This window comes from Pituophis catenifer, unplaced genomic scaffold (assembly GCF_029215685.1).
Source record: "Pituophis catenifer annectens isolate HBS135680 unplaced genomic scaffold, rPitCat1.0.hap2 SCAF_15, whole genome shotgun sequence".
Lineage (NCBI taxonomy): Eukaryota > Metazoa > Chordata > Lepidosauria > Squamata > Colubridae > Pituophis > Pituophis catenifer.
Window position 1 is genome coordinate 16,606,091 of NW_027256895.1, and position 21,386 is coordinate 16,627,476.

At 37.1% G+C, this 21,386-nt stretch overlaps 1 protein-coding gene across 1 annotated transcript; it reads right to left on the reverse strand.

The window, feature by feature from the left end:
• Window positions 1-1,251: 1,251 nt before the first annotated feature.
• Window positions 1,252-20,698, reverse strand: LOC139324462 (vomeronasal type-2 receptor 26-like). Its single transcript, XM_070954173.1, has 5 exons — window positions 20,574-20,698; window positions 15,738-16,029; window positions 13,022-13,903; window positions 7,659-7,785; window positions 1,252-2,153 (listed from the first exon to the last, which is right to left on the reverse strand). Exons 1-5 carry the CDS (start codon window positions 20,696-20,698, stop codon window positions 1,252-1,254), a joined length of 2,328 nt encoding a protein of 775 aa, XP_070810274.1.
• Window positions 20,699-21,386: the final 688 nt, after the last annotated feature.

The window sequence follows — 21,386 nt, forward strand, 5'->3', positions numbered from 1 at the left end:
AATTCCAACTCTTTCAAGAAACAAGTTGTTTCACAGACAAAGAAAACTATATAACATGCTGATAAAAGTGTTGTTAAGAATTTTAAAACATTCTTAAAAGAAGAAAGTTAAAGCAAAGAAAAATATAGGCTTTAAGACAGTACATTTACCCCCAAAATAGTAAGTAGGCTCAGTTAAGATGATTATTGTTCCTCAGGTAAAAATGGGAAAGGGTTGTATATCTTCACTTTGGGGCCTTCCTGCTTTTGTATTGCTATATTAAAAACAGGAAATAGAATTGTTTAATTATTTCTTTTCTTAGATGTTGCTTGCTATTCAATTCAGGCTTCAGTGTGATGATATCCCATTTAGGGAAAAAGATGCACACAAGGAGCCCCCCTCCCGCATGTTATAATGCATTATATTTGAAGTTTTGTATAATGTCACAATACCCAAAATCTTCATTTCAAACCCTTGGTGGAAAATATGTGGCACACACTATTCTGCAGAACAATATGCATGGCTTAGGCCCGGGGTACTTGCAGGAGCATCTTCTGCCATCCTCCCATAGTCTCGTACGCTCTCACAGAGCGGGCCTCCTCCGGCTAGACAATGTCAGCAGGCAGCCCCCAGGGGGAGAGCGTTCTCTGTGGGAGTGCTGACCCTCTGGAATGGTTTGCCCACCGGGCTTAGGACAGACCCCAACCGCCATGAACTGAAGACGTAGCTCTTTCTTCAAATGGACTGACCCCTCTAGGGGCTTTTACATTGTAATAATTTTAATTAATTTTAACTGGATTTTAATTTACATTTAAATTTAAATTGTTGAATTTTATTCTTTGTAAGCCACCCTGAGTCCTTCGGGAGAAGGGCGGCATATAAATTGCATAAATAAAGAAATAAATAAATAATATATCTCCCATCGTTTTTCAAAATCAGTTATCCCCAGCAACATCTCAATAAATCATTTTGTGAAATCATATTTAAGGTGATATAGTAAGAAACTTCTAATGTCCTGTCATTCTTTAATAATGCAATAAATAAACAGAAGATATGGATATGGGAGAGGAATCAAAATGGCCTCTGTACACAAGAAGAAGGGCAAAATGGGAAGATGTGGAGAAATCTGTCCCATAGAATCACCAAGACTCAGCTACAACTGAATGGATAACAACATCATCATCAAATGGCAAAAGGTTACAGGTCTTCACTTCGAGGTCTTACTGATTTCTCATGGGTTAAATAATAGAAGGTAATACAGTCATAGATCTCTCAGTTATTTCTCTGTTTTATATACTGCTTGCTATTCAGTTCTGGCCTCAGAATGATGATAAAGCATTTAGGGAAAAAGATGCACACCAGGAGCCCCCCACTGGATGCTATAATGGAGAAGATCTCCACAGCCACCATATATTTGCCCCCTGTAGTCAGATAACTAGGAACAAAGGAGAGCCAAACACTGCAGAAAATCAACATGCTGAAGGTAATAAATTTGGCTTCATTAAAAGAGTCTGGTAATTTCCTGGCAAAGAAAGCTACAGTAAAGCTGACAAGGGCTAACAGGAACATGAAGCCCAAGACAAAATAGAACATGACAAAGGAGTTTTCATTACATTCCAGAACAATTTCTTCCGCCATTAAGTGCATGTTAAAATCAGGGAATGGAGGAAAGGTCAACAGCCAGACAGTACAAAGAACTACTTGAATGAAAAAACAGAAACATACAATGGAAATGGCCAATCTTTTCCCCACCCATTTCCTCATTGTAGACTTTGGTTGGGTGGCCATGAAAGCTAAAACCACCACAATAGTTTTTGCTAACACACAGGATACAGCTACTGTAAAAATGACACCAAAAGCACTTTGTCGAAGGAGACAGGTCACTTTGTGAGGTTTGCCAATAAATAGTAAAGTGCAAAGGAACGAAAACAGGAGAGAAATGAGAAGGATGTAGGTGAGGTTTCTGTTGTTGGCCTTGACGATAGGCGTATTCTGGTACTTAATGAAGATACCCAGAACCAACAATATGATAAAAGAGGAAGAAAGAGAACAAATGGCCAAGATGGACCCCAAAGTTTCCTCATATGTCAGAAATGTTACAGTTTTTGGAAGACATGAATTCTGTTCCTTGTTTGGATACTGATCTTCTCGACATGGAAAACAGTCATCCATATCTAGGAAAAAAATCAGGTTAGAAACATAATTGTTTTAAAATTAAACTCAAAGAATATGAATGCACTGTTCTGAGGATAGCCTGAAGTTTTGTTATCTCAGTCTGAGCTCTTCATCCCTTTAACTGCTGGCACAATAAGCATATGAGCTTTTCTTTTAAGTTAAATTTTATTAGGAGTAAAACTGGAAAAAAGATTCTAATGATAAGACCAGCATTAGAAAACATTTTTGAAATATTTACACGTATTTTTAAGTCGGACATTAGAAATCGATGAAGCTTCTTGATTTTTTTACATTTACATGTATTTATTTTTAAGTCAGATTTTAGAAATCTACCAGGGGTGAAATCCAAAATTTTTCCCTACCAGTTCTGTGGGTGTGGCATGGTGGGTGTGGCAGGGGAAGGATATTGCAAAATCTCCATTCCCACCCCACTCCAGAGGAAGGATACTATAAAATCCGCATTCTCTCCCCACTCCTGGGGAAAGGATATAGCAAAATCTCCATTCCCACCCCACTCTGGGACCAGCCAGAGGTGGTATTTGCCGGTTCTCTGAACTACTCAAAATTTCTGCTACCGGTTCTCCAGAACCTGTTAGAACCTGCCGAATTTCACCCCTGAAATCTACCCATATTAGAAGTATTTCCATAAATATTTCTTTCTAATTCCATTGTAATTATATAATTTTATCTCCAAAAGTGACTTCTGGTTTGCAGAAGCACAAAATTATATCCCCTCTACATCATCCAAACAAGCATAGCCTTTTCATGGAATGACATGACAGCTTGAACTGTTTTTTTTTTTTGATAATTTTTTTATTTTTTTTTTAAAACATAAACATAAAATACATCTTTTAGAATGAAGCATTGATCCGGTTATAAATTGGTACAATCAGTAATTCATCTTTAACAATATTTCATCTCCACTAATTATCATCTTGTAAAAATAATCATAATAAAAAGAAATAAAACAGAGAAAGAACCAGCTCACAGTTCACTTAAAAATAACTACCCTTCTATTTTTCCACCTCAAATCTTAATTTCCAAATAACACAACTTAATGTTTTAAACAATTGTTTCCCTAAATTTTATCTATTTTATAATCCCATTATCCAAAAACCTGTTACTTAAATCTTTAAATCCTAACTCAATATCTTTTCATTATCTTTTTATTTTACTATTATCTTAAACAGTATCTTAACAATTACTCACAACAAATCATCTTCATTATTATTTATCTCGATATAATCATCCTAATTTAACCAATAATCCCAACATATTTGTCTTTAATTATTTATCCCAGCACATCATCTTGATTTTAGATCATTTATTTTTACTGTAATTTCCAGCAAAATCATCCTTATTTTTACTATTAAACCCAGTATAATCATATTTATTTTTCTGTTACTCCCAACTTCAGCATCTGAGTCTTACTATCACACCCAGTATGGTCATTCTTGTTTTTGCTGTCAAACCCAGCATAATCCTCTGAATTTTACTGTTAAACCCAGTAGAATCATTTTATTTTTTGCTGTCAATCCCAGCAGAATCATCAAAGTTTTACTGTTAAACCCAGTAGAATCGTTCTTGTTTTGCTGTACATCCCAGCATAATCTTCTGAATTTAACTGTTAAACCCAGTGTGGTCATTTTTAATCTCAACATAAATTTCTTTAATTTTACTGTTATACCCAATATAATCACTTTATTTTGTAAACATTACTTATTCATATTCATTCACATTCTCTAATTCAGTATATCTAATCTTGTTTTCATTCTCAGCTTTGTTTACAATTTAACATTGAGGCTTAATTCTTACCTCTAGCATATCCACATATAAAGTCAATAAAGTTTCTTGGATTCTTCTCATAATCATATATTTTCTTATTCATCTATAGAAAGCTCCTTTTTATCAAAACTATCCATCTTTACTTCATTTTTTATTTTAGTCACATTATTTTATTTCCCATACAAACACCTCTTTTTTAATGTACATCTAAACAATACAATTTCATTTTTTAATCAGACTATTTTTTATTTTATTTTATTTTATTTTATTTTATTTTATTTTATTTTATTTTATTTTATTTTATTGTTTTGTTTTGTTTTGTTTTGTTTTGTTTTGTTTTGTTTTGTTTTGTTTTGTTTTGTTTTGTTTTGTTTTGTTTTGTTTTGTTTTGTTTTGTTTTGTTTTATTTTATTTTATTTTATTTTATTTTATTTTATTTTATTTATTTTATTATTTTATTTTATTTATATACCGCCCTTGTCCCGAAGGATTCAGGGCGGTGAACAGCCATATTAAAACAATGTACAAAATAGAATTTAAAAGCAGATTAAAATAATTAAATCATGGGTCGAATTTAAAACTCTCATTTTAAAACCAATTTTAAAACCCCATTAAAACCAAATTAAAATCATTTATCCCATCAGAGTGGCTTGCTGGAACAACAAGGTCTTCACTGCATGATGGAAGGCGCGGAGGTCAGGGATCCTTCGTATGTCTGGGGGTAATTCATTCCAGAGGGCAGGGGCCCCCACAGAGAAGGCTCTCCCCCTGAGGGTCGCCAGTCTACATTGTTTGGCTGATGGCACCCTGAGGAGGCCCTCTCTGTGTGAGCGTACCAGTCGGTGGGTGGGAGGCAATCGGTGGCAGAATGAGGTCTTGTAGATAGCCAGGTCTTAAGCCATGGAGCACTTTAAAGATGGTCACCAACAACTTGAAGCGCACCCAGAAGACCACCAGGAGCCAGTGCAGCTCGCGCAAGAGGGGTGTTACATGGGAGCAACGGGTCGCCCCCATTATTACTCGCGCGGCTGCATTCTGGACCAGTTGGAGCCTCAGGGTGTTCCTCAAGGGGAGCCCCATGTAGAGAGCATTACAATAGTCCAGACAGGAAGTGATGAGGGCATGAGTGACTGTGCGCAAGGCATCCCAATCCAGAAAGGGGCACAACTGGGAAATCAGGCGAACCTGATAAAAAGCCCCCCTGGCCACGGCTGTCATATGATCATCCAAAGACAGCCATGAGTCCAGGAGGACGCCCAAGTTGCAAGCCCTCTCTGAGGGGGGTAAGATCTCATCCCCAATAGTCAGAGATGGTGTGAACTGGCTATATCGGGATGCTGGAAACCACAGCCACTCAGTCTTGGAGGGGTTGAGTCTTAGCCTGTTCCTCCCCATCCAGATCTGCACGGCCTCCAGGCAATGGGACATCACATCAAGGGCATCATTGGGGTGGCCTGGGGTTGAAATGTACAACTGTGTGTCATCGGCATACAGTTGACACTTCACCCCAAAGCCACGGATGATCTCGCCCAGCGGCTTAACATAAATGTTAAACAGGAGGGGCGAGAGAACCGATCCCTGCAGCACCCCACAAGTGAGGAACCTCGAGGTCGACACAGACTGTGTACGGTCAGAGAGGAAGGAGGAGAACCACCGTAAAATGGTGCCCCCCACTCCCAACCCCTCTAGCCAATGCAGCATGATACCATGATCGATGGTATCAAAAGCCACTGAGAGGTCTCGGAGGACCAGAACAGAGGAGCAACCCCTGTCCCGAGCCCTCCAGAGATCATCAACCAATGCGATCAATGCCGTTTCCATGCTGTAACCCACCCTGAAGCCCGACTGGCACAGATCTTCTTTCCAGCCGTGGATATTTTATTTCTTCATTTCTTTGTCTATTCAATTATAATCCATTTCGAATTCAGTGTTCCCAATATTAATCCTTTATATATCATTTTAATTTTTTTTGTTCCTTATATTTCCTGCAAAGTACATCGTCTTCCTTCTTTATTTCTATGCCATCTTGCTTCTTTTGTTCCTACGCCAAATAATACCAATTATAAAGTTTCCGTTGTATTTCCTCTTTTTTTTCCCATCAAAAAAGCCATCTGTAGACAAAGAGAAAACTTCTAGTCCCAACCACTCACGACTGTTTCTCCGTAGTTTCACCGTGCTCCACGACAAACGGCATGTTACAATGTTTCTTTTTAAAATAGAAGGTGTTACTCTGCAATCCGTATTTCCCTTTCATCAGATCCGTCTCCATTTTATTGTAGTTATATAACAGTCCAATTCAGTCCATTTCTTCTTTTAAATTTTAAAAGTATTGAGTCTCTTCTTTTTTTCCAAATCCAAATCTAATTTACACAAATTCTTTCCAGGATTTGCAATATGCCTCAATGTTTATTTATTCTAATTAGTTCAAAACCAAAGTAGTTTGCCTCCGAGTCTTTTCCTTCTAAAGTCACTTTTCAAAATCTTCTATGCCCCTGTAATCCACAACCGCTCTTTTTAGGCTAGGGGTCTTTCAAATGTTAATTACTGCTCTTGCGTTGTTTCAAGCCTAGGTTGGTGTCACTCACCCGGATTCAAAGAGCTCCGTTCTTTTCACTTTCCTCCTGCACGTCTCTTGTTTTGGTTTGTCCCAGCTTCATGGCAGCTGCCATGGCTGCCGCCCCCCACCGCCGATGCAGAGAGTTCCCTCCGACCTCCGAGGAACTTGCCTGTTCTTTTTGGTCGTCCGAGGCTCCTCTCTTTCACACCCATCCCTGCAGGACAGTTTGGGTCCAGAGACCCACTGGCGGCAGTTTGGCAGCCGGGGTTTTCGTGGGACTCATCAGAGCCCGCTATTTCCCCGACTGATGACAGCTTGAACTGTTGAAGACGGTCTTCTGAAGTAGTTAATATGGATTTGATCTCAATCTCTGCACAGCCTGAATGTCAACTATCACAGTATCCCACCATTGCCAATATGTGAGCTGCCAAGAGAGAATAGGGATTTTTCCACTGTGTGACAAAATGGTGTTAAAATCTTTATTCGTATCATATTATACACTTACACTTTATCTATAAACTTCTCTGCATCTCGAAAGAGTGCAGAGAAGAGCAACAAAGATGATTAGGGGACTGGAGACTAAAACATATGAAGAACAGTTGCAGGAAATGGGTATGTCTAGTTTAATGAACAGAAGGACTAGGGGAGACATGATAGCAGTATTCCAATATCTCAGGGGTTGCCACAAAGAAGAGGGAGCCAAGCTATTCTCCAAAGCACCTGAGGGTAGAACAAGAAGCAATGGGTGGAAACTAATCAAGGAGAGAAACAACTTAGAACTAAAGAGAAATTTCCTAACAGTTAGAACAATTAATCAGCGGAACAACTTGCTAGCAAAAGTTGTGAATGCTCCAACACTGGAAATTTTTAAGAAGATGTTAGATAACCATTTGTCTGAAGTGGTGTAGGATTTCCTGCCTGGGCAGGGGATTGGACTAGAAGACCTCCAAGGCCCCTTGCAACACTGTTATTGTATTGTGTTGTGTTGTGTTGTGTTGTGTTGTGTTGTGTTGTATTGTATTGTATTGTATTGTATTGTATTGTATTGTATTGTATTGTATTGGAAACTGTGAGAATGTTTCATCTGCACAAAAATGAATATTTACGGTACCTAATATCAATACATCTGTAAAATCTGCATCACTCATTGTTCATCACTCACCTATTACATTTGAAATCTTCCCTTCTGGACAGTGAAGACAGTCGTAACAACAAAATGGCTTCCCTTCTATTCTCTTCTTAGCATAACCCAAAGGGCAATAGTTATTACATAGAGAAAGTGGCCGGACCTGTTCATAAAGGATAGAAAAGAATGCTTTGCATTTTTCAAGACTGTGTAATAATAGTTTTGGTCTACAAAGCTCCCACTTTGTATCAGGTTTGGTGGAAAGGCGTGTGAGTGATGTCAGTGAAAAAAAATAAAAGGAAGAAAATGCCATGGGATTTACAGAGTTTCCACAAATAGTCTTTGTTGTGGCTCTGTGATTAGAATGTAGTGTTGCAGGCTAACTCTACCCATACCCTGATGGATTCAAGGTTGACTCAGCCTTCCATCTTTCCATGTTTGGTAAAATGAGGGCCCAGATTGCTGGGAGCAATATGCTGAAATTGTACAGAGAGTGCTGCAAAGTAATATGGAGCAGTCCTATTGCTAATATAGCCATATAGTTTACCTTGTCTTCTTTGTATTTTGTCAGCTTCCTACAGCCTTTTCTAGTATTCTGATAAATCACTACTAAAAGAAATCACATGATTTAGTTTCTATACCATCAACAAAGAACTATTCAATGCCAATTCCTCCTGTGATTTAAGATGATATATTTTGCATAATGATATGGATTACGTATGTAGAAAGTTCGCACCCACCCATCTCCTAGAAGAATAAAATATTTTGAGGAATATTTAAAAAGCCAGGATAAAATATATCTCCTAAGAGAGAAATAGAAATCTTAAAGGAGACAGAAACTCAGCCCAAACTCCCTTCCCCCCAGCAGATACTTTGTGCCCATTAAGAGAGACTGGGTCATCCTATCTACGAAACAAAAGACTTTCAGCTTCAGGGTGAGGGGATTAAGACATGACCCTTCAGGACATAATAGGATTAACCCACTAGCAGCACCACATTGCAGAATCTCCTAAGGACTTTATATCACCCAGAAAACTTCAAGAAAACCTGAGACGACCTACAGAGCTATGTCCCCTACAACAGCCAATAGAATGCATGTTCTTGCACAGGAACAGGGAGTTCAAGTTCAAAGCCCAAGAGAAGGTATAAATACCCCTCACTCTCAACTCCATGTGTTCAGCTGCACCAGAGAACCATGTGTTTGGTGGTTCTGCTTCATCATTAAACCATCTCTCCAATCAGCCTCCATGTTTCCAGTGACTTTCTCTCAGCTTGGAACGGAAACAAATGGATATTTCTTCCAACACATAATGAAGAGGTTCTTATAGAATAAATATTTCTCCTAATTTTTAGGGGATTTATTTTGGTTACATTTAAAATATTCACCTTTTCTGCTCTGTCTAAATGTGTAAAAGCTTTGTTCACCTGGTTATTACATCACTTCTAAAGGCATTTTTTCTTCTTCTAACTTGCAGGAGTACTGTATGGTAATTAAACCTCCCTTCCTATAACATCAATCCTTATAAGTTTTCCCAGGCACATCTTTTAGTATTTCAGACATAGGTATCACAGGAATTATCCCACAGCTCACATCTATTCAGTTAAAACGTTAGTAACCTCATCCTAGATTATCCAAACCTGGTTAAACCTGCTTGGCCAAATGATCAATTTTTCATCCATTTTTAACCTGTCCTCTTGGGAAGTCACAGAACCTATTCCACCAACTTTGACTTTCAAAAAGGATTTATTTGGGAATGTAACCCAATTGATGACATCAAACCCAGCCTTTAGTTCTCCGTTTTGGTTGAAAGATAGTGTTTCTCCTGCAGTATTATTGAAAGAGAGCCTTCTTACTATTTGATTGAGCTGCAAAACAGAAACAAAGAATAAAGGGAGGGGACAAACAATTCATCAGAATCTGTAAAATGATGAAAGCCTACCTCCATTTCACAAAGTATATTTCCAAAGTATGGAAAAGAAAGGACAGTTTTTACATGTAGGTTATATATTAATGGAAGGGACCTTTTATTGGGATTTGCAATGAGGAAGCAAGTAGCTATTAGAAGTTGCCAGGTTAGCTTAATTGAACCCCTTGATATATTGAGTTAATATAAATTTTAAGATGCATATGGAAATTACGTTACATTACGATGAAATGTAAAAAAAGAATCAATCTAACCTGCATAGAAAAATAACACTGTCTGACTGGTTGTATTGTATTGTATTGTATTATAATAAATTTCAATAAAATTTTTTAAAAAGAAAAGAAATTGAATTGATTCATCATATAGTACTTGCATGCTGTCATTTGATCAATTCAGCAAATTCCCACTTCCCTCATAACAAAGTTAAAAGGGAGATGATAATAATAAGTGCTAAAATGCTTTTAAGTATAGTCCTTTTCAGAATGGTAGTAATCATTCAAGTTAAATTTAAGGGTTAAGGTTTTCTGGTATGGTTGAAAGATTGGATAACTTTAAAAAATCCAAGGTTGTTAGACCTTGAAGGTTTTGATTAGGGTGGCATGCCTATCCGTGGTCTGACAAAGTAAAAGTTAATCCTGGTTTTAGGATTCATGCTATTAGAAACTTGATTGCATATGGAAGTATAAAAAAAGATTAGCTGAAAAAGTGCCACTGTGGCTATCGCCTTATTTATTTATTTTTATTTTATTTAGAATTTGTCAAACAAAGATGAGAGCAAGAATAAAAGAATAAAAATACAATGACAGGAATGATAGGCACGTTAGTGCACTTAAGCACACCCTCTCTACTGACCACTTAAGTATGATTAAGTGGTCATACTTAATACAGAAGTCAATTTGTGACTGAAACTATGGAAATCTGTAACTGAAACAATTGAATCAGGTAGAGCATTCCAGACTTATCATATTTTTTACAGTCAAGTTTAGAACGATTTACATTGAGTTTAAAGCTATTGTTAGCACGGATATAATTGCAATTAAAACAGAAAAAATCATTTGCAGGTAAAACATTACTACGTATAATTTTGTATGCAATACCTAGGTCTGACCGCAAGCGACACAGTTCTAAGTTATCCAAACCGAGAATTCTGAGTCTAGTAGCATAGGGAATTCTGTTGTATACTGAAGAGTACAAATTTTTTCTTGTGAAATACATCTGAACCCGCTCAATTGTGCTGATGTCAGATATACAGTGGGGATTCCAAACACTTGAACAATACTCTAAGATTGGTCTAGAATAAGTTTTATAAGCTCTAATTAGCAATACGATGTTTCCAGAAAAAACTGCTTAAAATTAAATTTACAACTCTTAATCCTTTTGTAGCGACACTGTTACAGTGGACTTTAGAGCATAGATCATCAGAGATAAGTACATCTAGGTCCTTGACATGTGGCCCATGTGGCTACAGGATGCTACATTAACCATAAATGCAGGCTGATTGTTGAGCACCTGATATGCTGTGAGAATGGGGAGTGGCCCGCAGAGCTTTGGAAGTGTTCATGAAGCACTACATAGAACAGAGATGATATTGGAATGTAAATGGATGACTTATCGAGATTTCTTGAGGGATTTAAGATTAAGAGAACAATTGGTAAGTGAAGGATTTGCTTGTGATTGGTTTAATTATTATAGAATTTTTGAAAGATTTAGATTTGTTTTAAAAAATTTTTTCACAGGAACTAAATCTGAACTGGACATTAATTTATGTTCACTTGATTTCTAAAGTATATCAAATGTTACTGCAGATGAACCTAGAAGATGAATATGTTAAAGAGTGTAAGGTAAAATGAACAAAAAATGGGTATAATATCATGCTAGATAAATAGGAGAATGTATGGACGAATGGACTAAAATTTACATTAAGTTAACTGCTTTGGTTAGAGATAATGGACTAGGCAGTTTTATAAGAGACTGTAAACCGTTTGTGGACTTTTTGCATGTTAAATATAATAACAGATGGTTAACAGAGGGATTTGAAGATTAGTGTAATGATTAGTTCATCCTGTTGACTGCTTTTTCTTCTTTCTTCTTATATTTGTAAGGGGGAAGATTTACTGCTTTTTCTTTTCTCCACCAAGCCAGGGTGGATCCTACATGTTAAATAAGTGATGTGATTCAAGTAATTTAACAATTGGTTCTCCCTAATGAAAGGGATGAGTAGGCATGCTGGAGGGGGGGTCATGTGACTGAGTGTGTGTGGCCAACTTGATGTCACAGCAAGTTGGGACAGCGCATGTAGGTCAAAGTGGCAGTGGTGATGGCCGGAGCCTTAGTGCGGGAGTGAAGCACCCCAGTACTTGCCTTTGCACAGCAACACCATTCCGCCTTTATTGGGGTACATTTGCACTCAAGATGGGTCTCACCTCCTGCTGGTTTGGGCTCGGAGCTGTAAGCCATATCTGGGAAGCACTGCAGCAGAGAGAAGCAGCTGGGTCTGATTCTCTGGCACCTCATCTCTTGCTGGGTCTCACTGCCTGACAGTCATCTTGTTTTTTTTAAAAATTTGCAGCAGGGAACAGTGGGCCTTCTGGCCTTTGTTGGTGCAGCTGGGCATACCTCGGTCGCTCGGGGAGATGTGCAACCTGCTCTCCATCCCGAGACACTGGCCTGCTGCATTTGCCACTGCCACCTCATGGCCTGCCCACTGACCCGACCTGTGCCACTGCCGCTGTTGACACCGCCGCTGTTGCCAACTCATGGCTGAAGTGGCCTGTCCACTGCTCTTGCAGCTCCTTGTGCAGCACAATGAAATTTAGTGCACTTCACAATGGGGCAGATCGGGTCATTTTCTCCTCCTGGAGCCCATTATGATACAGAACCACAATGGGACCCTGCCCCACTCATCCATGGGAGCAGCAGTGGCAGCTGTCTCTTTGAGCGTTGGGTCTCTCTCCCTTTTTTTTTTACCCTATTCTTTTTTTCTTTTTTTAAAATCTTATTTCATCGGAGAATGAACTATAACCAAAAGCAACATGATATTGAACAAGATATTTATCTGGCCATTCGATTATATGGAGACAAATTTATACAATTGTATGCCATTGTTAATACAATGGATAGAAGACACCAGTGGTGGGTTTCAAAATATTTTACTACCAGTTCTGTGGGTGTGGCTTGGTGGGCGTGGCATGGCATGGCATGGCTTGGTGGGTGTGGCTTGGTGGGCATGGCAGGGGAAGGATACTTTAAAATCTCCATTTCCTCCCCACTCCAGGGGAAGGATACTGCAAAATCCCCATTTCCTCCCGAGCAGCTGGGACTTGGGAGGCAGAGAATAGATGGGGGCAGGGCCAGTCAGAATTTTTACTACCAGTTCTCCAAACCACTCAAAATTTCTGCTACCAGTTCTCCAGAACTGGTCAGAACCTGCTGAAACCCACCTCTGTAAGAAACCCCTATGATGGGAGACATTACCTTCCATGGATGAAGTTGGAGAAGTTCAATAAGTCCTACTTTGCTTATTTTTGCTCTATTTTTGAAGTTTGTTGAAGAAGCAACATTTAATGCTTGTGCCAAAATGTAGACTGTATTGTAGATGCTATAGCTGTGGCCAGTCATGTGCATTTCAAAAACAGATTCAGGGAGGGTCCCTATCTTCTCCTCCCCAGTGCATATCAATGGACTGTCCATTATGGAGTTGCTCTTCTCACCAACCATGGAGCCTGAGAACACACATCCAAATGCCTCCTTCCAAAAAACCCTAATAAAGTCATCTTCTTCATTAATGTTTGGTTTTCTTGTCTGAAGAAATTCCTGAAACCCTAGGACCTCTCTTGAATGAACTGCAAAGGATAGAGCACCATGGAGAAAATCTAGGTCTTCCCATCTCTGAAAAGGAAGAGATGTGAAATCCATTTGTGCTGTCATAATCCAGATTTTACTATTTCCTTGTAATGGTATCTCTTCAAATTTTAATATTGTGGGAAAAATTCTCAAAATTATCATTATTTCAATTTCACCTTGAATTAACACTGAACTGACAGTGCTGTTCAGGACAACACTGAATATTTGCATCCCTTCTTTCACCATATCAACAATGTTACTAGAATAAGAAACAAATGGGAATCTTTCAATGAAATCAAAGCAGATCCCATTTCGGACAAATATGGGTATCACATTTTGTACAAATTTCTCCCCATTCTCATTATTCACAGATAGTACCCCAATCCATGTCCATTTAAAATGCTGCAGTAGTTGAAGAATTCCCTTATACTGAAGGTCCATATTTGGAAACATTTGGTGATAGAAACCAGCCTGTTTCTCCTTATTTGTCACTGGAGCAGAGCCATACATAAACTATAGAAAAAGCAGAAGAATTAAGAAAAGAAACAATAGGCTTTGATTTTTTACAAGTGTGTCAATATATTTTTTTTCTCTTTATAGTAGACAAAGCAAAATTTACCTCCATTGCATCTTAATAGTTTTAGATTTGGCAGTTGTGTTCCTCCAACACTTTCAAGCACAAAATTTTAGGAGTAATTGCACACAATCTATCAATCTTTGTTTGTCTTAATCTTGCTTTGATTACTCTGTGGCTTCCTTTCCTGTATAAACCAGGACATTTACCACAATCTATTGTTTAAACTCAGAATAGGAGCTGATTTATTTATTAAGAATGTTTTGTGAATTCAGCAAGTAATATTTGGTGCACCCGGAATTTTCTAGTCCATTTAATTTGAATATGGTTCTCCATCCTCATAACCATGCAATTGAAGAAGGAGTGACTGTTAATATATGTTTCTTTGATTTCAAAATAAAGTTGAAAGAAAAGTGTTCCTCTTTTTTTTCCCGTGGATTTTTTTTTAAAAAAAATTATATATTATTTATATATACGTATAGTGAACACAGTGTGACTATCCTGGTGACTCATCTGCCATAAAAAACAAGGTGAAAGACAAATAACATATATACTACTTACACAGTGCTAGTTTTGTACAATTATTTTTGACCCGCTTAGTCATTCTGGTACATATATAATTTCTCATTCTGGGTCTACTTAACGTAATTGTTTCGTGTTCCGACTACCACCTTGTATTTCCCGCCATTGATCAAATCTGTTCCATGAGTCCTAATATTCTATCTCTCCTTTGTTTTTTTAATTCTAATGTTAATCTATCCATTTCTGTGCATATTAATATCTTCCTTATTATCTTCTTTTCCCAAGGGGTGTTTTTACTTTTCCATTGCTGAGCATATACCATTCTCGCTGCCGTCAGGATGTGTAGTATTAGATATATTGACCTTTTACTGTAGCCATCTATTGTAGTGCCTAATAGAAATAGTTCTGGTTTGAATTCTATACATTGTCCAACCATTCTTTCTAGCCACATCTCAATTTTTAACCAAAATTTACTAGCTTTTTTACAGGACCACCACATGTGATAGCATGTACCAGGTGATTGTTTACATTTCCAACATTTCAGGGATGTGTTGCTAAACATTTTAGCCAATCTTGCCGGGGGGAGATGCCACCCGTAGAACATTTTACAAAGATTCTCTTTATATGATGTGGCCAATGTCAGTTTCCAGTTCCTTTACCAAAGTTTTTGCCACTTATCCAAATCAACGTTATATCCAATATTTTAGCCCATACAACCATTGTCTCTTTAAATTGGTCTTCCTCCCTTTTAGAGTCTAATAAATATTTATATGTTGTCTTTATTAATCAATGTTATATTTTGACAATTGATATTGTCATCAATCCCCACTAATAGTTTATCTAATATCGCTAATTCTCTATAAATACCCCATACTTTCACATCCTTCATGTAGCATGACTGTATTTGCATATATGACCATCACTCCAGTTCCACCCCTTGTTCTTTTAATTCTAGTCTTGCTTTCAATTCACCCTTCTCGTTTAGTATATCCTTATATGTAACATATATATATAGGAATGTGGTGGCTCAATGGCTAAGATATTGAGCTTGTCGATCGAAAGGTCGGCAGTTCAGCAGTTCGAATCCCTAGTGCCACGTAATGCGGTGAGCTCCTGTTTCTTGTTGCAGCTTCTGCCAACCTAGCAGTTAGAAAGCACGTAAAAAATGCAAGTAGAAAAATAGGGACCACCTTTGGTGGGAAGGTAAAGTGTTCTGTGTGCCTTGCATCCATACGCCACATACATAGTTACCTGAGGAAACTTGTAGATATGCAGAATGGTGACCACATGAAGACATACATCACTGTCAGGTCCTCCAATGATTGCTACTGGATATTTCTGAATGTCACAGTTGTAATTAGGAATTAATCTGCCTTTAGAGGAAAGGAGTTCCATTGAGGCATGGTACATCCATTTTGGATTAAAATGGCTGTTATAGATTTGAAAGCCCAGGGTAACATTGGGTAAAATATGGGGATTAGTATTGATCTCCTTAACAGCAAATACTAAAGCCAGGATATGTTGGTAAATCTGTGTTATGACCCTGAAGAGAAAGGAACACGATCTACTGTAACTCATTTCTTGCAGAATATGATATCTATTTTGCCTCTCCTTTCAAATATACTGTAATATAAGGAGTTGACCCAGTCCATATATGTAAGAAGCAATAAGTTTCATTCATTGCACTTATTTAAGCCAATAAAATAATCAAAGCACTTTATTTCAAATATATAATGGCCATCAGATTTACCTCTTTGGCCAGGTATCTCAAGATTTTTATTCTAGGAGAGTATTATTAGCATGTCAGTGATGCTTTCACTATTGACCCAGGACGCAACAGTGAACATCTTGGGCATTTTTTTTATGAGTATTGCTGATGATATTTATAATGGAGTTCTTTTTCCACCTTTTCTTCAATTCCATCTTTTCTCTGGAAATACTTACATGGCAACACTAGGACAGTGATACTTCTTAGATTAGGTTAGGATGCTCATCAAAAGAAGTGACTAGGGAAGGAACCTTGGGTCTCAACTCCCTCCATGGAGGTTTGTCGTTGTGAAAGAAGAAGTACCATTTGCATAAATATGAACATTCAAAAGTATATTGTACATTATCTCCAAAGAAAAGACCCTGGGTTCCACAGATAAAACCTAATCTTGGTGAAATTTAGGGGAGGAGGGAACAACAAAGACTTAACTGGGCAGAAATAAACATCCATTCTCTAACATTCTTTACTTGGCATCAACATCTATTAAGCAGATAAAGGCACCAAATATAGAGAAAGTGCAAAGTCCATGAAATCATTTTGCATATGCAGGGACACTGTAAATATACAAATATAACACATATAGCTAGCAATTATTTCATGCTCTACAGATGACTCAAGACTAAATGGTGAATTGAATGCATATGCATAATACAATTCATACAATGCCCTTTCACTCACTTACCTTCAAGTCTACATATCTCTCTCTCTCTCGCCATAACTGAATACTTACATGAATTTGATGCAAGACATTAGCAATTATGTAAGTACAAGTGAAGCTCGAAAAATTAGAATATCATGCAAAAGTTCATTTATTTCAGTAATGCAACTTAAAAGGTGAAACTAATATATGAGATAGACTCATTACATGCAAAGCGAGATAGTTCAAGCCTTGATTTGTCATAATTTTGATGATTATGGCTTACAGCTCATGAAAACCCCAAATTCACAATCTGAAAAAATTAGAATATTACATGAAATCAATAAAACAAGGATTGTACATAGAACAATATTGGACCTCTGAAAAGTATAAGCATCCATATGTACTCAGTACTTGGTTTGAGCCCCTTTAGCATCAATTACTGCCTCAATGCGGCGTGGCATGGATGCTATCAGCCTCTGGCACTGCTGAGGTCTTATGGAAAACCAGGATGCTTCAATAGCGGCCTTCAGCTCTTTTGCATTATTCGGTCTCATGTCTCTCATCTTTCTCTTGCAATGTCCCATAGATTCTCTATGGGGTTCAGGTCAGGTAAGTTTGCTGCCCAATCAAGCACAGTAATCCCATGGTCATTGAACCAGGTTTTGGTACTTTTGGCAGTGTGGGCAAGTGCAAAGTCCTGCTGGAAAATGAAGTCAGCATCCCCATAAAGCTCGTCTGCAGAAGGAAGCATGAAGTGCTCCATAATCTCCTGGTAGATGGCTGCATTGACCCTGGACTTAATGAAGCACAGTGGACCAACACCAGCAGATAACATGGCTCCCTAAATCAACACAGACTGTGGAAACTTCACACTGGACTTCAAGCATCTTGCAGTGTGTGCCTCTCCATTCTTCCTCCAGACTCTGGGTCCTTGGTTTCCAAATGAGATGCTAAAGTTGCTCTCATCAGAAAAGAGGACTTTGGACCACTGAGCAACAGACCAGTTCTTTTTTTCTTTAGCCCTGATAAGACACTTCTGACGTTGTTTGTTGTTCAAGAGCGGCTTGACAATGGATCTGTGAATGGTGGCTCTTGATGCACTGACTCCAGCCTTAGTCCACTCCTTCTGAAAGTCCCAAAACTTTTGAATGGCCTTTTCCTGTCAATCCTCTCCAGGCTGCAGTCATCCCTGCTGCATGTGCACCTTTTTCTTCCACACTTTTCTCTTCCACATAACTTTCTATCAAGGTGCTTTGATACAGCATTATGGCTTAATTAGCTGATTAGAGTGGGACACTTTGAGCCTAGAATATTGAATCTTTTAACAATATTCTAATTTTCTGAGATTGTGAATTTGGGGTTTACATGAGCTGTAAGCCACAATCATCAAAAGTATGACAAATCAAGGCTTGAACTATCTCGCTTTGCATGTAATGAGTCTATCTGATATATTAGTTTCACCTTTCAAGTTGCATTACTGAAATAAATGAACTTTTGCACGATATTCTAATTTTTCGAGTTTCACCTAAATATTACAAGCAAAACACAATTCAAATAATGCACTTTCAGTCACTCATTTCACTCATTCATCTTCTGGTCTATTTGACATATATCTCTCAATATATAACTCAATACTTACATACTTTCCTCAAAGAGGTTGCTAGAAGGAGGTGTCTTAAAGTCCATCATCACATAAAACAGAAAGATCTGAGAAATGATGCTAGCAAAGTGGATGTCCCCTGACTGGTATTGCTTGTGGAGAATAGGAAGAGGATTTGTAGTGCTGCATTTACTATGAGAAAGGTGACACATTCCTTGTGGACAAAGCATTGTTAGGAATGTTATGGACATAATACATAGAAGAAAACAAATCATTTTTGAATGCATGTCACCTTTCTCCACCTTTTCTTGTCCTTCTAGAGTCTTAATTTATGTCCAAAACATAGATTGTCCCAAATAGATTTTGATCTATTTGAGGTTTCTCCCTATCTTCTGATTATAGGTTTTTCCATGTCTTCATGCTTATACTGGTAATTACTTTTGAGGAAACCACAAACTCCCAGGCCCTGAGGGACCTTGAACAAGAAGAAACAGTTAATTTATCATGTCTCCAAAAAAATATCTCTACTTGATACCAAGCAATAATGGGATTTGATAGCAAGCCTCAAAGCTGCAAGGATGAAAAAGACAAATTAATGCAGGCATGAAAGTTATTTGCAATATTGTATTTATAACATTGAAGGGGGAGTTCCTATGAAGTCCATAGAAAATAAATGTTACCCATTAATGGATGGATGGATGGATGGATGGATGAATTTAAAAAGTCCCGGCAAAGTGATATAATTTGTGCTACCTCCATAATTGATCCCATGGTATTGTTCCTTGAAACTGGGTTTACATGATTTTTTTTAACAGTTTGACTTATTGATTTTGCAAAGTTCATATACAATGATCAATTCCTGATTTCATACAGTGAAATCAGACACATTCTTAAAATGCAAAACAACACTATGTTAAAAAAATATTTAAAAATATGAAAATAAACTTTTAAAAGGTGGCTTTCCATCTTCATTTCAGTAGTTATTCATTTTGCAGCAATACCTCCTTAATAGTGACAATTTTATTTTTTAATTTTTTTATTAAAAAAATTATTAGAAAGTACAAACAAACAAACAACAAAACATACGAATACAAACAAGTAAACAAAAATTCTCTTTTCAAATTTGTCACATCGGTAATCTATATTTTTGTTTATACCTTTACTTTTTCTTATTTTAACCTATTTCTTATATCTATATTCCTAATACATCATTTCATATCTTCTCTTAATCAATATTTTTAATTAACTATTAACCTAAATTGGTACTTAATGTTCATATCTATAATTTATATCTTCTCGTTTATTTCTTTATTTTTTTTCTTTTCTTTCCTCCAACCACCATTTCTCCCATACTAAATAATAATCATTTTCCTCTTTTCCTTGTATTTCCTTTGTGAGTTTGTCCATTTCTGCACATTCCATAATTTTACTGATTACTCTGTCTTCTGTTGGTATATCATTATTCTTCCAATTTTGGGCATAGATTATTCGTGCTGCTGTTAAAATGTGGATGATTAAATATTTTACTTCCTTTTCATATTGTCTTATAATTATTCCTAATAAAAAAGTTTCTGGCCTTATTTCTATTTTTTGGTGTATGATTCCTTCTATTTGTTTTCTAATCATTTGCCAATATTCTTTTGCTTTCTGACAGGACCACCACATATGGTAATAGGTTCCTTTTTGGAGCTTGCATTTCCAGCATGTTGGGGAGGTATTTGGGAACATCCTTGCCAATCTTCCTGGTGGGAGGTGCCACCTATAGAACATTTTGTACATGTTTTCTTTATAGGGTGTAGACATTGTTAGTTTATAATTTATTGTCCATAATTTTCCCATTTTTCCAATTCAATGTTATATCCAAAATTTCTCGCCCAAATTATCATATTTTCTTTAACCACTTCTTCTTCTAATTTGTATCTTAATAGGTAATTGTAAGGTTTTTTTTTATCTATTTATCATCTGTCCCTTGTAAAATTTTATCTAATTCATATTGACCTTTTTGGAATCCAAATTGTGCTGAATCTGTCTTATATCTAGATTTTATTTGCAAGTATGGCCACCAATCAATGTCTGTACCCATTTCTTTCAGTTCTTGTCTCGATCTTAATTCCCCTTAGTAATTTAGCAGTTTTTCGTAGGTTTTCATTTTGGCAGTGTCCATGGCATTTGGATAAATCTGTGCCTTCATAGTCGATAGCCATTCCGGAATTTTATCGTAGTGTGTCTACGATAAAAGACAATGCTTGTCTAATGATGTGTTTTTGAAAATATCCATGTTGCTTGTCTTTTCCCTCCCACAAGAATGTGTGCCATCCTCTTTGTAGATCAAATCCTTCTACTGTCAGTATTCTTTTATTTTTGAGTTCTATCCAGTCTTTAATCCAAATCAGTGATGATGCTTTATAGTATGTCTCCCAGTACGGTAGTGCTAGTCCTCCTCTCTCCCTTGTGTCTTGTAGGTGTTTTATTTTAATCCTTACTTTCTTCCCCCACCAGATGTAGTTTGCAACTAATTTATTGAAATCTTTAAAGAAATTCTTCCCCGGTTTTATTGGAATCACTTGGAATAGATATAAGATTCTGGGTAGTATGTTCATTTTAATTGAAGCAATCTTTCCAAGGAATGATAGTTGTAGTTTATTCCAAATTTCTAAAAAAAATTTTATTTGTCTTATCAATTTATTGTAGTTATCTTCCCTAATCGATAATCCTTTGTTGGTAAGCCATATTCCTAGATATTTTACCTTTTTTGTCGTCTGAATACCCATTTTGTCTTCTAATTCCTTCTCTTGTTGATTAGTAAGTTACTGCCTTTGTTTTTTGCTTGTTTATTTTAAGTCTGGCTACCCTCCCATATTTTTCTATTTTTGCTAATAGTTTAGTTCCTGT

Coding starts and splice junctions, on each gene's coding strand:
- LOC139324462 (XM_070954173.1), bottom strand. CDS start 20,698: ATGGCTATCGACTATGAAGGCACAGATTTATCCAAATGCCATGGACAC. Junction 13,904..15,737: donor ATATCTACAAGTTTCCTCAG/GTAACTATGTAT, acceptor CTTTTTCTATAG/TTTATGTATGGCTCTGCTCC. Junction 2,154..7,658: donor GAAGATTTCAAATGTAATAG/GTGAGTGATGAA, acceptor TTTTTTTCCTAG/ATATGGATGACTGTTTTCCA.